This window comes from Phyllobates terribilis, unplaced genomic scaffold (assembly GCF_046119375.1).
Source record: "Phyllobates terribilis strain yellow unplaced genomic scaffold, ASM4611937v1 Scaffold_13__5_contigs__length_258822181, whole genome shotgun sequence".
Classification (NCBI taxonomy): domain Eukaryota; kingdom Metazoa; phylum Chordata; class Amphibia; order Anura; family Dendrobatidae; genus Phyllobates; species Phyllobates terribilis.
In genome coordinates, this window is record NW_027362773.1 from 87,601,226 (window position 1) to 87,617,051 (window position 15,826).

The 15,826-nt window shown below is 45.0% G+C and overlaps 1 protein-coding gene across 4 annotated transcripts; it reads right to left on the reverse strand.

Moving 5' to 3' along the window:
• Nucleotides 1-2,004: 2,004 nt before the first annotated feature.
• On the reverse strand, nucleotides 2,005-14,529 carry ALKBH3 (alkB homolog 3, alpha-ketoglutarate dependent dioxygenase). 4 transcript variants are annotated; one of them, XM_073659448.1, is made up of 10 exons: nucleotides 14,428-14,529; nucleotides 12,877-12,986; nucleotides 11,397-11,491; nucleotides 11,046-11,080; nucleotides 9,696-9,743; nucleotides 9,323-9,426; nucleotides 9,057-9,145; nucleotides 8,222-8,431; nucleotides 2,957-3,055; nucleotides 2,005-2,234 (listed from the first exon to the last, which is right to left on the reverse strand). In XM_073659448.1, exons 2-10 carry the CDS (start codon nucleotides 12,947-12,949, stop codon nucleotides 2,100-2,102), a joined length of 888 nt encoding a protein of 295 aa, XP_073515549.1. In that variant the 5' UTR covers nucleotides 12,950-12,986; nucleotides 14,428-14,529; the 3' UTR covers nucleotides 2,005-2,099. The 4 variants fall into 4 exon arrangements, with proteins under 4 accessions (XP_073515549.1, XP_073515551.1, XP_073515548.1 ...); XM_073659450.1 differs by having other exon boundaries at nucleotides 2,005-2,183; nucleotides 14,362-14,500; XM_073659447.1 differs by having other exon boundaries at nucleotides 14,362-14,500.
• Between the last annotated feature and the right edge of the window lie 1,297 nt (nucleotides 14,530-15,826).

The following is a 15,826-nucleotide window of genomic DNA, read 5'->3' on the forward strand; positions in this document are numbered from 1 at the left end:
AAATCTCCAAGGGTGCCCAAACTTTTGCATCAGCCCATTTTCCAATTGTAATTTTTAAAATGTACAAAATTACGTTTTTTGCCTAAATACAAAGGAAATGTGTCATCTTTAAGCTTAGACTTTTTAGAGATCATTTCATCTTCTACTTCCTGTTCACAATAACAATGACAAGGGGTGCACAAACTTTCACATGTCACTGTAACACATGATGTAACTCAGGATCAGTACAGGATCAGTAATGTATGTACACAGTGACTGCCCCAGCAGAATAGTGAGTGCAGCTCTGGAGTATAATACAGGAGGTAACACAGGATCAGTAATGTAATGTATGTACACAGTGAATGCACCAGCAGAATAGTGAGTGCAGCTCTGGAGTATAATACAGTATGTAACTCAGGATCAGTAATGTAACGTATGTACACAGTGACTGCACCAGCAGAATAGTGAGTGCAGCTCTGGAGTATAATACAGGATGTAACTCAGGATCAGTAATGTAATGTATGTACACAGTGACTGCACCAGCAGAATAGAGAGTGCAGCTCTGGAGTATAATACAGGATGTAACTCAGGATCAGTAATGTAATGTATGTACATAGTGACTGCACCAGCAGAATAGTGAGTGCAGCTCTGGAGTATAATACAGGATGTAACTCAGGATCAGTAATGTAATGTATGTACACAGTGACTGCACCAGCAGAATAGTGAGTGCAGCTCTGGGGTATAATACAGGATGTAACTCAGGATCAGTACAGGATCAGTAATGTAATGTATGTACACAGTGACTGCACCAGCAGAATAGTGAGTGCAGCTCTGGAGTATAATACAGGATGTAACTCAGGATCAGTAATGTAATGTATGTACACAGTGACTGCACCAGCAGAATAGTGAGTGCAGCTCTGGAGTATAATACAGGATGTAACTCAGGATCAGTAATGTAATGTATGTACACAGTGACTGCACCAGCAGAATAGTGAGTGCAGCTCTGGAGTATAATACAGTATGTAACTCAGGATCAGTACAGGATCAGTAATGTAACATATGTACACAGTGACTGCACCAGCAGAATAGGGAGTGCAGCTCTGGAGTATAATACAGGATGTAACTCAGGATCAGTACAGGATCAGTAATGTAATGTATGTACACAGTGACTGCACCAGCAGAATACTGAGTGCAGCTCTGGAGTATAATACAGTGTGTAACTCAGGATCAGTAATGTAACGTATGTACACAGTGACTGCACCAGCAGAATAGTGAGTGCAGCTCTGGAGTATAATACAGGATGTAACTCAGGATCAGTAATGTATGTACACAGTGACTGCACCAGCAGAATAGAGAGTGCAGCTCTGGAGTATAATATAGGATGTAACGCAGGATCAGCAGCAGAATAGTGAGTGCAGCTCTGGGGTATAATACAGGATGTAACTCAGGATCAGTACAGGATCAGTAATGTAATGTATGTACACAGTGACTGCACCAGCAGAATAGTGAGTGCAGCTCTGGAGTATAATACAGGATGTAACTCAGGATCAGTAATGTAATGTATGTACACAGTGACTGCACCAGCAGAATAGTGAGTGCAGCTCTGGAGTATAATACAGGATGTAACTCAGGATCAGTAATGTAACGTATGTACACAGTGACTGCACCAGCAGAATAGTGAGTGCAGCTCTGGAGTATAATACAGGATGTAACTCAGGATCAGTAATGTATGTACACAGTGACTGCACCAGCAGAATAGAGAGTGCAGCTCTGGAGTATAATACTGGAAGTAACTCAGGATCAGTACAGGATCAGTAATGTAATGTATGTACACAGTGACTGTACCAGCTGAATAGTGAGTGCAGCTCTGGAGTATAATACAGGAAGTAACTCAGGATCACTACAGGATCAGTAATGTAATGTATGTACACAGTGACTGCACCAGCAGAATAGTGAGCGCAGCTCTGGATAATGTATCCTCCCCATTTATAATTCTTTAGTATAGTGAAATAATTATAACTTAGATATTTCGGCAGCAGATTCAGAAGATTCATTTATTTCGGAAAACAAAGGAGAGAACGGATCTCCTGGTGACCAGAAAGTCCTCCGGGGGGATTTGGCTATTTCTTCCCTCCTGGGAGCATGGTCCGGAGCGTGAGGTTGATCCGGGCCCGCCGGTCGTGATATTCCTTTGGCACGCGGTGCTGGAATGATGAAACACGAGATGTCGGATCAGTCGGGTTTGTATCTGGAGACTGAGCAGATGAGCGGCATTCAGCACTTCTGACTCTGCAGCTGATGTAAAAGCACAACCTCCAGCCTCCACCTGTCACAGGATGCTGGGAGTCGCAGTTTCAGAACAGCCGCAGTCTTGTGCTGTACAGTGACGCCTTCATATACACAATATCTGACGCAGTCCTGCAGAGCGATGACCCGAGGAAGACTAAGGAATATCCGATTCTGAAGGAAAAGATCCGACTTCCTGTACAAGTTACTCAATACAATTCTGAAGAAAATGAAAATGTCCCATGAAATACTAACAACATACCTAGTACTACCTGCAAACCATCAACAAGCAGGTCTGGTGCTAGTAACAGCCTATGAGGGTCACTTTTAATGCTACATGGGAAAATCACATGTAAATCTGGGGAAATCATCCCGGCATTCAACTTGTACCCACCATGACCCCTCACCTGCATGGAGTCACCTCCCCTATGGACAGTAAGGTGGGGTGCGGGTCACTGAGGTGGGATGGGACCGCTATCAAAATAATGAACCAAGCAAAACAATGGCTCATTGACAACAGAAACCCATTATATGATCCATCAAAAGCAGCTTGCTGGCAGTTTCCACAATCTATAGTTCTAAATTAAACAGCTCAGGAACTGAGTAATGAAGATGATAATGGAGGTAACGCTCCACCGGAAGTGTCCAGCCTCAGCCTTACCCCCTCGGCCAGCGGCGGACCCCCACTCACCTGCCAGTCTTCCTGTGTTGCCCCCTCCATGAGCAGGAGGCTCCCGTGGTCCAGGGGCACGTGCACACGTTCTACATACGTGTAATCCCCGTGGTCCTCCTGGAGGGAGAGCGGGAAGCAGAAAGATGCAATTAATCTGTACCAGTTCTGTTTGCGGCCAGACGATGAATACTTCTTCATACATCCAGACCTGACACTTCTCACAGCTGAGGGTTTGCTACAACTGTATCCAATCTAAGAAGCTAAACCACCTGGACTGCTGACAGATAATGGACAAGTGCCAGGACGTATGCGACACTCACAATCGCAACAAAGGGACAAAAGTTATTGTTTTTATTTTTTTCCCCCCCAAATCCATCTTGTAACAGGGACCCCCGCTATCACTGACATTTTTATGTCGTAACGAACGGCATTGAAGTTAACGGAGCGGCAACAAATGCTGAACACTCATCACCAATAGATATATAGACTTCTCTTACTGGATGGATCAAAACCCCCATTCTCCGAGGAAAATGAAGCGGAGGCCATCAGATACAAGAAAGCAGAGTGCTCAGCGCAGGCCTCCTCCTTCTAGTGATTGGTGGAGGTCTCCGCACCGGGACCCCAAAGATTAAAATGTCTAATGTGTAACTACAACATCTATATTTTTCTTTTTAAAATGATGGATACAAGGTTCACGGTACACATCCACATCATATCCATCCATGTCATACGCATCCGTCCATGTGCCTGAGTTATATCCATTTAGCCTTCCTCCCTGCGCCATGTACAATTGGTCAGATCAGCGATGCTCGGGGCCGCCCTGTATCTACTATCGGTCAGATCAGCGATGGTCGGGGCCGCCCTGTGTCTATGATCAGTCAGATCAGCGATGGTCGGGGCCGCCCTGTGTCTATGATCAGTCAGATCAGCGATGGTCGGGGCCGCCCTGTGTCTATGATCAGTCAGATCAGCGATGCTCGGGGCCGCCCTGTATCACGGCACATACAGTACAGACCAAAAGTTTGGACACACCTTCTCATTTAAACATTTTTCTGTATTTTCATGACTATGAAAATTGTACATTCACACTGAAGGCATCAAAACTATGAATTAACACATGTGGAATTATATACTTAACAAAAAAGTATGAAACAACAGAAAATATGTCTTATATTCTGGGTTCTTCAAAGTAGCCACCTTTTGCTTTGATGACTGCTTTGCACACTCTTGGCATTCTCTTGATGAGCTTCAAGAGGTAGTCACCGGAAATGGTTTTCACTTCACAGGTGTGCCCTGTCAGGTTTAATAAGTGGGATTTCTTGCCTTATAAATGGGGTTGGGACCATCAGTTGTGTTGTGCAGAAGTCTGGTGGATACACAGCTGATAGTCCTACTGAATAGACTGTTAGAATTTGTATTATGGCAAGAAAAAAGCAGCTAAGTAAACAAAAACGAGTGGCCATCATTACTTTAAGAAATGAAGGTCAGTCAGTCCGAAAAATTGTGAAAACTTTGAATGTGTCCCCAAGTGCAGTTGCAAAAACCATCAAGCGCTACAAAGAAACTGGCTCACATGAGGACCGCCCCAGGAAAGGAAGACCAAGAGTCACCTCTGCTTCTGAGGATAAGTTTATCCGAGTCACCAGCCTCAGAAATCGCAGGTTATCAGCAGCTCAGATTAGAGACCAGGTCAATGCCACACAGAGTTCTAGCAGCAGACACATCTCTACAACAACTGTTAAGAGGAGACTTTGTGCAGCAGGCCTTCATGGTAAAATAGCTGCTAGGAAACCACTGCTAAGGACAGGCAACAAGCAGAAGAGACTTGTTTGGGCTAAAGAACACAAGGAATGGACATTAGACCAGTGGAAATCTGTGCTTTGGTCTGATGAGTCCAAATTTGAGATCTTTGGTTCCAACCACCGTGTCTTTGTGCGACGCAGAAAAGGTGAACGGATGGACTCTACATGCCTGGTTCCCACCGTGAAGCATGGAGGAGGAGGTGTGATGGTGTGGGGGTGCTTTGCTGGTGACACTGTTGGGGATTTATTCAAAATTGAAGTCACACTGAACCATCATGGCTACCACAGCATCTTGCAGTGGCATGCTATTCCATCCGGTTTGTGTTTAGTTGGACCATCATTTATTTTTCAACAGGACAATGACCCCAAACACACCTCCAGGCTGTGTAAGGGCTATTTGACCAAGAAGGAGAGTGATGGGGTGCTACGCCAGATGACCTGGCCTCCACAGTCACCAGACCTGAACCCAATCGAGATGGTTTGGGGTGAGCTGGACCACAGAGTGAAGGCAAAAGGGCCAACAAGTGCTAAGCATCTCTGGGAACTCCTTCAAGATTGTTGGAAGACCATTTCCGGTGACTACCTCTTGAAGCTCATCAAGAGAATGCCAAGAGTGTGCAAAGCAGTCATCAAAGCAAAAGGTGGCTACTTTGAAGAACCTAGAATATAAGACATATTTTCAGTTGTTTCACACTTTTTTGTTAAGTATATAATTCCACATGTGTTAATTCATAGTTTTGATGCCTTCAGTGTGAATGTACAATTTTCAAAGTCATGAAAATACAGAAAAATCTTTAAATGAGAAGGTGTGTCCAAACTTTTGGTCTGTACTGTAATAGTGATAACTCTTCTGGCAGCGCCTCCACGTCTCTGTCACGGCGGCTGCTGATGTGTGGGCGGCAGCTATGACTCCTGCACAGACTGTAAGTGGGAACATGAATGGTGTTTACATGGCTGACATCTCCAGTATACGTCCCCCGGTGCCTCATTCATACGCTGACATTAACGCTGCTGCACGGCGCTGACATCCTGCGGGGGAGACGCCGGTGACATCACTTGTCATAATCTAATGCTGAATAACACGGATAATTAAGAAAATCCAATGAGCTGAGAAGTGTAGCGGTCGTATAATCAGGACACTCCATTACATAATATGAGGCGGCGATTGAGCAGGAATCTGGGGGACAGCAGCTGCGGGACCATGGTGTTTCTGTACGGATCCTGATGGGCATGCAATGGTTAATTCTGCAGGTCCCTGATGATTACTGATCATTACACTGTTACAAAGAATCTATGAAAGGCTTGTCTCATAAAAACCGTGGTAAGAATGAAGTTGCTCCTGGTATCCTCAGAGGAAGCCGCAGCCGCCATTCCTGGTATCCCCAGAGGAAGCCGCAGGCGCCATACACAGCATCGGCTGCTAGTGAGGAAAAAGCAGGATTACATGGCGACCGTTCAGATGAGATCATCAGTCTCATCCGTTCCTTCTTGCTATAGTCTAGAAAATGATGCACATACAAATCCCACAGGGATGGATGGAGCGGGAACAGAAGCCTCGTTCACACTAGTGCCCATATACAGCTGCAATCAAAATGATTCACCCACGAGGAAAACTCCGTGTAAATCACTGAACACGACTGATATAACAAATGGGGTCTCCAAATTCAGCATAAAATGCTACTTTTACTGACTCCGCCAGTCTGAGAATTATTCACCCCTTCATAAGTCTCTTTGGCTGTTATGACCTGCTGCAAACGTGATGCATAGCCAGACACCAGCTTCTGGCCGCGTTCCTGAGGAATCTTGGCCCATATCCTCCAGGTCACTAAGATTCTTGGGCTGTCAAGACAGTGATCCAAAAAGTTAACAGCAGAGATCATTGTCTTGTGCAAATAAGGAAAATAGCACACAGATATGAAGACATTGAATGTTCCTAGAGAAACAGCTGGAAGCAGAGCGTACAATTCAGAGTTAAGGATGACACTACCCAGACGGGGCTGAAAGAGGACACTGTCACCGGCTGCCACCAGATTCATGAGGAGGCAGGTGGTCAAAAAACCTTGAGTGATTGCAAAAGACCTACAGCAAGATTAGTGGGCAGCAGGCACTGAGGTTTGAGCTTATACAGTAAGGTGCTTACTAAACACAGAAGTTCTCCATATCCGAACTCCAAGTTGTCACCTCTAACGACGCAAAACTACAAGAAAAGTCCCCTCCAATATGCTCAAAACCATATAATCACAGTAGCGGTATGTCTACAGGAGAAGGAATGAACAATACACTGAAAAGCTCACCCTGCCTACAGTGAAGCATGGTGGTGGCTCAATGATTCCTACAACGAAGCATGGTGGTGGCTCGGAGATGCCTACAACAAAGCATGGTGGTGGCTCGGAGATGCCTACAGTGAAGCATGGTGGTGGCTTGGAGATGCCTACAGTGAAGCATGGTGGTGGCTCGGAGATGCCTACAGTGAAGCATGGTGGTGGCTCGGAGATGCCTACAGTGAAGCATGGTGGTGGCTCGGAGATGCCTACAGTGAAACATTAGTGGTGGCTCGGAGATGCCTAGAGTTAAGCATGGCGGTGGCTCGACAATACCTACAGTGAAGCATGGTGGTGGCTTCGCAATGCCTACAGTGAAACATAGTGGTGGCTCGGCAATGGTTACGGTGAAGCATAGCGCAGAACTGATGCTCTGCGCCTGCTTTGCTTCCTCAGGTACTGGAAACCTGCTGGGTGTTGAGGGTAAGATGGATTAAATCAAGTCTCACGAAATTCTAGAAGAAAACATCATGTCGTCTGTGAGGAAGCTGAAGCTTGCGTCCGCGTCATACGATCTTCCAACAGGACAATGACCCCAAACATACTTCACAGCTCCACCAAGACTAAATTTTCTGGAAGATTCTGGAGTGGCCATCACAGTCGACTGAGTTGAACCCCATAATCTTTGGTAGGATGTGAAGAAGGCAGCAAGAGCAAACTCAGGAATTAGTGACCTGGAGGCCATTGCCTCTGAGAAATGGGCTAAGATCGTTCAGGAACGCAGCCAGAAGCTTGTGTCTGGCTATGCATCACGTCTGCAGCAGGTTATAACAGCCAGAGGGGCTCTACTAAATACTAAAGACACTTGTCATGAAGAGGTGAATAATTCTCAGACTGCAGGAGTCAGTAAAAGTGACATTTTGTGCTGAATTTGGAGGAACCACTCGTTAGATTAGTCGTGTTCACTTATTTACACTGCTCTTGTGTCACAGCAAACTCCGAAAATAAAAAAATTAAAATGTTTGAAAACTCCTTAAAGTGGAAGAGGAACATACACTATGCTGGTTCGCAGCAGCCGTAGAGGAGAATGGGAGTTATGGAAGCATGCTAGAGACCATGGAGGTCTGACCACTTGTGGCATAACCCATGTGCCCACTCCTAGCCACCAGGGAACATGTTGTACCCTTTATGGTCCCTATATGATGATGCAGCTGACTTACAGGTGGCGGCTTCTTCCTCATCTGGAACATGCGGGTCTCCCCGAAACTCAAAGAGGCGATGACGGGATTCCTGCCCAGATCGGGCTCGTTGTCGCTGTGCCAGTCTATGCTGTCCTTGTCGTGTCGGTACAGGTTGCAGAGTAGGGAGTTGAAGGTGTAACCGGTCACCTCCTCTGTACGATCTCGCAGCATGGTCAGCAGAGGATGCCACTGCAGGGACAAATGAAGAATGAAAACTTCTGAAACTTTTCATAAACTTTTGTGCTTCAATTCATCACTTTAAGATCTCTCGTGGCAGTCAGTGAATGGAAGCGGCCAAAGTCTGCATCCACGGAGACGTCCGATACACAGTGACGACACCTGCAGCCGCGTTAGTTTGGACGCGTTTTCAGCTTTCAGATTAAAAAAAAAAGTGTTTCTTTTCACTGACAGTCAACAGGGATCTTGAAATTGGGGTAAAAAATGTTTAAAAATTGTGTAACGGATGCAATGTCATCCTAAACAGACTATTTTCCAATCATTATAATTAGTGGAAATGGTGGGGGGCTTTACGCTAAACGTGAATGGCTCGTTACACTAAAGCAGTGTTTCCCAGACGCCATGTTTTCAGGATTTCCTTAGTATTGCCTTATTATTAAGGCATCAGAAACGGCCACAGGTTCTCTCACCTGTGCAATACCAAGGAGATCCTGAAAACACGATGCGTTGGGGTCCGTGAGGACGGGGTTTGGGAAACACTGCACTAAAGGAAGGGATCAACAATCTTTAAAGTTTGTAAAATATTGTGCAGAACATTGAAAAATTGCAAAAGCATCGATTTTGTCTCTGCACTCACGTGAGGATTGGGCTGAATTGTGGAGCGGGAGTAAGTGTAGGGGACCTCGCCGTACCAACACGTGAGTCGGGGTTCCTGGTAAGGTCCATCTGTCAGAAGAGGAGAATAAATGCAGAGGAGAGCTCCAGGGATGACTGTAACACTGGACGTATACGCTGTATACAGCCGCCGGGTCATTATCCACTGCTCTGCAGGCTTATACATAGCACAGACTTGTATCGCCCTCTGGTGGCGGATTGCAGACATAACACCAGTGTGCGACTCACCGGGACCAATATTGGTTTTCTGATTCCAGGGAATCTCGCTTTGTAATTGCTCAAACATCCAGTCGGCTTCTTTAGGGTCAATGAACAGAGGGACGAGTCTCAGCCTGCGGAGGAGAACACAATGGGGGAGATGATTCACACCATCATTGCCAGATCGAGACCAGTAATGATGCATTTCACTCCCCTTATCAAGTCCATAATATGCCAACATTACGGCTCAAAATGGGCAAAAATGCGGCATTTATTATGTCACCACATAACACAAATAAAAGAAGAAGAAGAAGAAGAAGAAGAGGCCTTTCAGATATTTACATTATTCAAAAAGTTTTTTTATCTGCAGACGTGAACATGTGTTATATCCTCCATCACTCACCGAGACACCCCAGATGGAGAGGAGCTGATCTCATAGGTGCCCCCCGTCCTGGGAAGAAAAACATTCCAAAATAAACGTACTGAGTACACAGCAGAATAGTGAGTGCAGCTCTGGAGTATAATACAGGATGTAACTCAGGATCAGTAATGTAATGTATGTACACAGTGACTGCACCAGCAGAATAGTGAGTGCAGCTCTGGAGTATAATACAGGATGTAACTCAGGATCAGTAATGTAATGTACGTACACAGTGACTGCACAAGCAGAATAGTGAGTGCAGCTCTGGAGTATAATACAGGATGTAACTCAGGATCAGTAATGTAATGTATGTACACAGTGACTGCACCAGCAGAATAGTGAGTGCAGCTCTGGAGTATAATACAGGATGTAACTCAGGATCAGTAATGTAATGTATGTACACAGTGACTGCACCAGCAGAATAGTGAGTGCAGCTCTGGAGTATAATACAGGATGTAACTCAGGATCAGTAATGTAATGTATGTACACAGTGACTGCACCAGCAGAATAGTGAGTGCAGCTCTGGAGTATAATACAGGAGGTAACTCAGGATCAATACAGGATCAGTAATGTAATGTATGTACACAGTGACTACACCAGCAGAATAGTGAGTGCAGCTCTGGAGTATAATACAGGATGTAACTCAGGATCAGTAATCTAATGTATGTACACAGTGACTGCACCAGCAGAATAGTGAGTGCAGCTCTGGAGTATAATACAGGATGTAACTCAGGATCAGTAATGTAATGTACGTACACAGTGACTGCACCAGCAGAATAGTGAGTGCAGCTCTGGAGTATAATACAGGATGTAACTCAGGATCAGTAATGTAATGTATGTACACAGTGACTGCACCAGCAGAATAGTGAGTGCAGCTCTGGAGTATAATACAGGATGTAACTCAGGATCAGTACAGGATCAGTAATCTAATGTATGTACACAGTGACTGCACCAGCAGAATAGTGAGTGCAGCTCTGGAGTATAATACAGGATGTAACTCAGGATCAGTAATCTAATGTATGTACACAGTGACTGCACCAGCAGAATAGTGAGTGCAGCTCTGGAGTATAATACAGGAGGTAACACAGGATCAGTAATGTAATGTATGTACACAGTGACTGCACCAGCAGAATAGAGAGTGCAGCTCTGGAGTATAATACAGGATGTAACTCAGGATCAGTAATGTATGTACACAGTGACTGCACCAGCAGAATAGTGAGTGCAGCTCTGGAAATCTACAGTCCGCTGTCTCAAACTGGTTGATTACATAATAATTTCCTTCTTACAAGAGACCACAACCCATTATTGCCTGTGACTGTTAGAACCACTCACTCGATAATACGAGGCTCTGGGATTCTTCTATTCATCTGAAACAGAAAGCAATTTTTTTAATCAATAAAAAAAAAAATCAAACCTTAGAGATGTCCGGGCATCTGAAGGACTTTGGAATAGCCGGTGGTATATACTGACCATGGCACACGCATCACTTCTTCCTAGACAACAGGTTCGGCGTCACAGTTCACATGTTAAGAACTGTTGTAAAACTTGAGATGTTTCGCATTTAACTTCATCTATTTACCGGACTCTGAGATTCCCCCTAACATCCACATAATACACGGGGCCAGTGATAGTCGCATGTCTGCTATAGAGAGCGGGGTCTATGCACTGTAATAAGGTCATTACCTCCGCTGGGTCTTTATATGTAAATTGCTGGTCAGGAATCACCTGGTCGCTCCCCCAGCGCTGAGGCTTTGCTGCTGTCTGGACAGGATGAGACGCTGGAAGAAAAAAGGAGAAAATGTACGGACACTACAGAATATATATAGAATATGGACAGCACCTCCAATATACACTGTATGAGCCAAAGGTTTGATACACATCTTAATTATTAAATGCAGGTCTGTCATTTGGCCCCTCACCCCCCCGTTGTATAACCTGCGACCCCCCGCCATGCCACCTTTTACTAACGTGACAGAAAGGCCGGTGGTGCAGAGCTCACTGATACCAGCGCGGTCCGGTAATAGAAGAAACTGGGGTAACAAGTCCGTCCATGACATTTCTTCTCCTAAATCTTCCCCATCACCTGTGAGTGATATAATTGAGAAGTGGAAGGAACCGCAGCAACTCAGCCACAAAGTGGAGACCCCGTAATGTTACAGATCGGGGGGCTGAGTGCTGAGGAGCAGAGGGCAGGAAAGTCCCCACCGCTCTGCTGACCCCATAACTATAGAGTCCAGACACACTGCGCCCCTGCCGGGAGCTTCATGGACGAGCAGCTGCATGCAGCCGTACATCACCAAGAACAATGCTGAGCGTAGGATGGAGTGGTGTAAAGCTGCCACCACTGGACTCCAGTTCTGTAGAGAACGGAAGCAGTAGACAGTTACTACTAAAAGGTCTTTTGAGTGATAAGTGGGGGTCTTAAGAGCCAGACAACAACTGATCAGCTCAGAATTAAGGGGGCTAAAACAGAAAAAAAAATCTACCAATGTTTAGTCACTCTAAGCCACGCTTAATCACAATTACAGAGCTGATTATTGCCAAACTCTCACCGACTTATGTGACGTCTCCATTCTAATCCTGTAGTTCCACCTACAGGACATAATGATTATTGTCGCCTATTAACAAGTAAAACTTCCATCTCCGGAGACAATTATTCACTTAGAAACAGAATTCCTTTAAGAATTCTGCAAGAGACGCGTGATCCATTAGGGAGGACACATCAACTGCAGCCACGTGGTTTACATCTCTCCTCAGGGTTTTACCAGTAACCTAAAAGGCTTATCTGCTGCTTCTTAGGCCACGTTCACACATCCAGTAATGATCCGGATCCAGCAGCAATCCGCTGGCAAAAAAGTTGTGCAGACATGACTTTTTAGTCCATTTTTAAATATCTGATTTCTGCTGGATTTGTTTTTTTAACATTGAAGTCTATGGAAAACAGATCCGTTAATCATCCATCCCTTTTTCTTTCATTTGTAACGGATCCGTTTTTTGCTTACTGGATCCAGTGAAGATCAAGTGCAGCGTTTGCCTACCTCTGTCTCTCTCATAGACTATTAAAGGATTCTGTGAAAAGGTGATGAGCGGTTCTGGGCAGCCGCCCCTATAAAGGACATTTCCACAGGAACAACAACAATTGCGCTGCCTGATGCGACTTTACCAGGGCGAGAGGAGTTTGTCGCCGTTCCCGCCCAGGCTCCCTGCACTCGTGCCCGACGTCTCTTGTCATCCATCTTCCAGCACGCTGCGGTCAGGAGTCATCACAGGGATCTGGAAGGAAAGATGAGGGGTAAAAGGGACATTACACAGAGCGGCAGTCTGTGTCCGGTCCATCTAGGAAAAGTGAGGAAGGTGCTGTGGTCACAACTCAAAGGCAAAGGTCTTAGAGAGAGTATGAAATGAGAAGTGAGTGCTGCTTTTTTTCCAGAAACATTAACCCCGGATTGAGTTTATAGGGCTTCTCCTATCACAGAATCGGCGATAACTTGCTGATTGCTGCTTATATCCCCGTTAGCATGGAGCAGGGGCGCACGTCTGACATGGTACTGCTGAGTGCTGCGCTCATCTTTCTCCAGAAGCCCCATAGAGAGTGAATGTCTGGCTGGTGGGCGTCCGACCTGTCGTGCCATTTTGTAACAGGGATAAAAGTTCCCTGTTCTATCGTCGCAGCGGTCGGATCCCCACCGATCAGTAAGTTATTGACAATCCTGTGGCTAGGTGATAACTTGGTACAACTCTTTTTTAAGGGAGCTGAGGTGCAGTACCTGACACAGCCCATGGATAGGAGTGGCACTCTTTCTGGGACAAACCCTCAAGTGTCCTCTCCTTCCCCCTGTATCTCAACGGTACATCCCCGCTATCCCTCACCATGAACCTTCCCTAAAAAGCAGCACATTTTCCTCAATAGTCAGAGGACTAAATCCGCCGTCCCCTGGCAATGCCCACCCTACAAAATAAAGATCCACGACACACTGCCATACTGATCAACCACAGCAATAATATGGGGTGGGGTGGGGTGGGGGGGTCCAGCTGCATAGCCAGATATCCCCCATCAGGTGCGGGAATACTGAGTGGGCTCCAGCTATCACCGCTGCTGTCAATCACTGACAGTGACATGTCAATGGTTTGGAGCGGTGCAGGCGGCTGTCTAGATGCCAAACCCCACAATACAATTTGCAGGGAGTAGACGGGCTACGATGGCGCCTCCAGAAGACCCCCATTTGGTGCTTCTAAAAAGCCTTGGAGCGCTATACTAAAAGCCCTGCGGCATATAGTACGAGCGATCAACCATCACTATGCAAAAAGTGTAAAATCACCTCATAAATAACCAAACAATAAAAACATGCTTATTTTGTTTTGCTGCGTCCCTGAAAGTATTTGGGATTATCGGCAATTGTATACTGAGCAGCGAGAAGATGTCACATGCGGCCGAACCAAAGACGAATTTGACCCCCATAGTAAAAGCGACTGGAAAACCAGTATGGAGCACTGTGCATAGCAACCAATCAGATTGCAGCTTTCATTCTATATAGGCTCCTTAGAAGATGAAAGCTATAACCTAATTGGCTACTTCACTATTTTGTATAAATCGCCCTATACTATGGCGGACAGCCGGCTCCAGCAGCGCCTCATCTCACCCACACACCCGAGCTCAGCCGTGATTCAACTGTAATGACTGTCACACCGCAATCAACGTTATACATGAAGTTACATAAAAGCTGACAGATGCGTTCCAACAGATCGAGGTCTACTTCCGCTTCCTGTGTTACACGCAAATGTGTTCCACCCGGCTGCAAAGCGCCGGCAGAAAGGTTCCGCCTCATAATATAAGTGTGGGTTACACTCAGCTCTGAGCACAGAGGGTGAAGAAGGATGCAGAGGAGGCAGGATGAAGGCCTCTCACAGTCAGAGCCTGGATTGTATGAGGTTTATCATTATCTAATTTATTACCAAATAAAGGGGTCAGAAAATCGGTGTAAGACCGTAGTCACAGCTATGTGTGTGCTCCTTCCTGGTTAGTTTTGGAATTCTTTTTTTTTTTTAGTGGGGGAGGTGCAGCATTTTGTTTTTCTGACACCATACATTGTGTAATCGCTGATCTGTATGTGTTTTGGGTGCATATTGGATGCAGATTTTTTTTCATACAGAAGGCCGTGTTCACACATAGCATAAATGTTGCATTTTTCGCCTCTGCATATTTTTTTTTTTTAGTGCAAAAAATCCGCTACTTTTAACAGTGCAAGCAACCTGAATTCGTCTAGAGACGCTGCAGAATTGAGCTTTTTTTTGTGCCTTTTTTCTTTCCCTTAGGTTTCTATGGGGAGCTAGAGAAAATGCATGTAAAAAACGCAAGTTGTGTTAAGTGCAGTAAAAAAACAAACAAATTTGTAAAAAGAAAATGCTTTACATCTGCACCAAAAAAAAAGCATAAAAAAGAAAAATGCTGCAAAAACAGAATAATCACAGCAGATTGCTATTGCGAATTTTCGTGTAAACTCCTACAGAAAAAAAAGCAGCATTTTTGCTATTTGGGAAATACTTTTTTTGTTCAGGCTCCCCATAGAAATCTATTGGGGAAATGCACCAACGTGTGCACAGTGGTGCTATGTATTTATATGCACAGGGGCTGGAGCTTTCACATCAAGTGTAAAAACGGCATTGCATTTTAAGTTAAAGAATCCCACTGTTTCCATAGTAAAAAATACAGAAAAAACCCTACCTAAAATCTGCACCAAAAAAGAGCAAAATTAAAACAATCAGAGCAGATTGCGAATTTTTGTGCTGAAGTCTACAGAAAGGGATAAAAGCACTGTTTTTTTGCACGTGGGGATGTGGCCCTAGAGGACCCCAATCTCAGGGCTCGTATAGGACTTTTTCCTAGTTCTCTAGTTGCTGTGCAGAGTTATTGTAGAATTGTTACTCGAGTAGCATTTATCTGCATATTACAATACACCTTTATCTGTATACTATAAATTCTCTCCTGCTAAATAATAGCTCCTCCTGTGTATAACAATGTTTTCAGAAATAATTATAATGATCAATTATACAAGTATCCATAATAGTGAGTATTGCCGGATCCCTGGTAACAATGGAATGTCCTGCACTGCCAT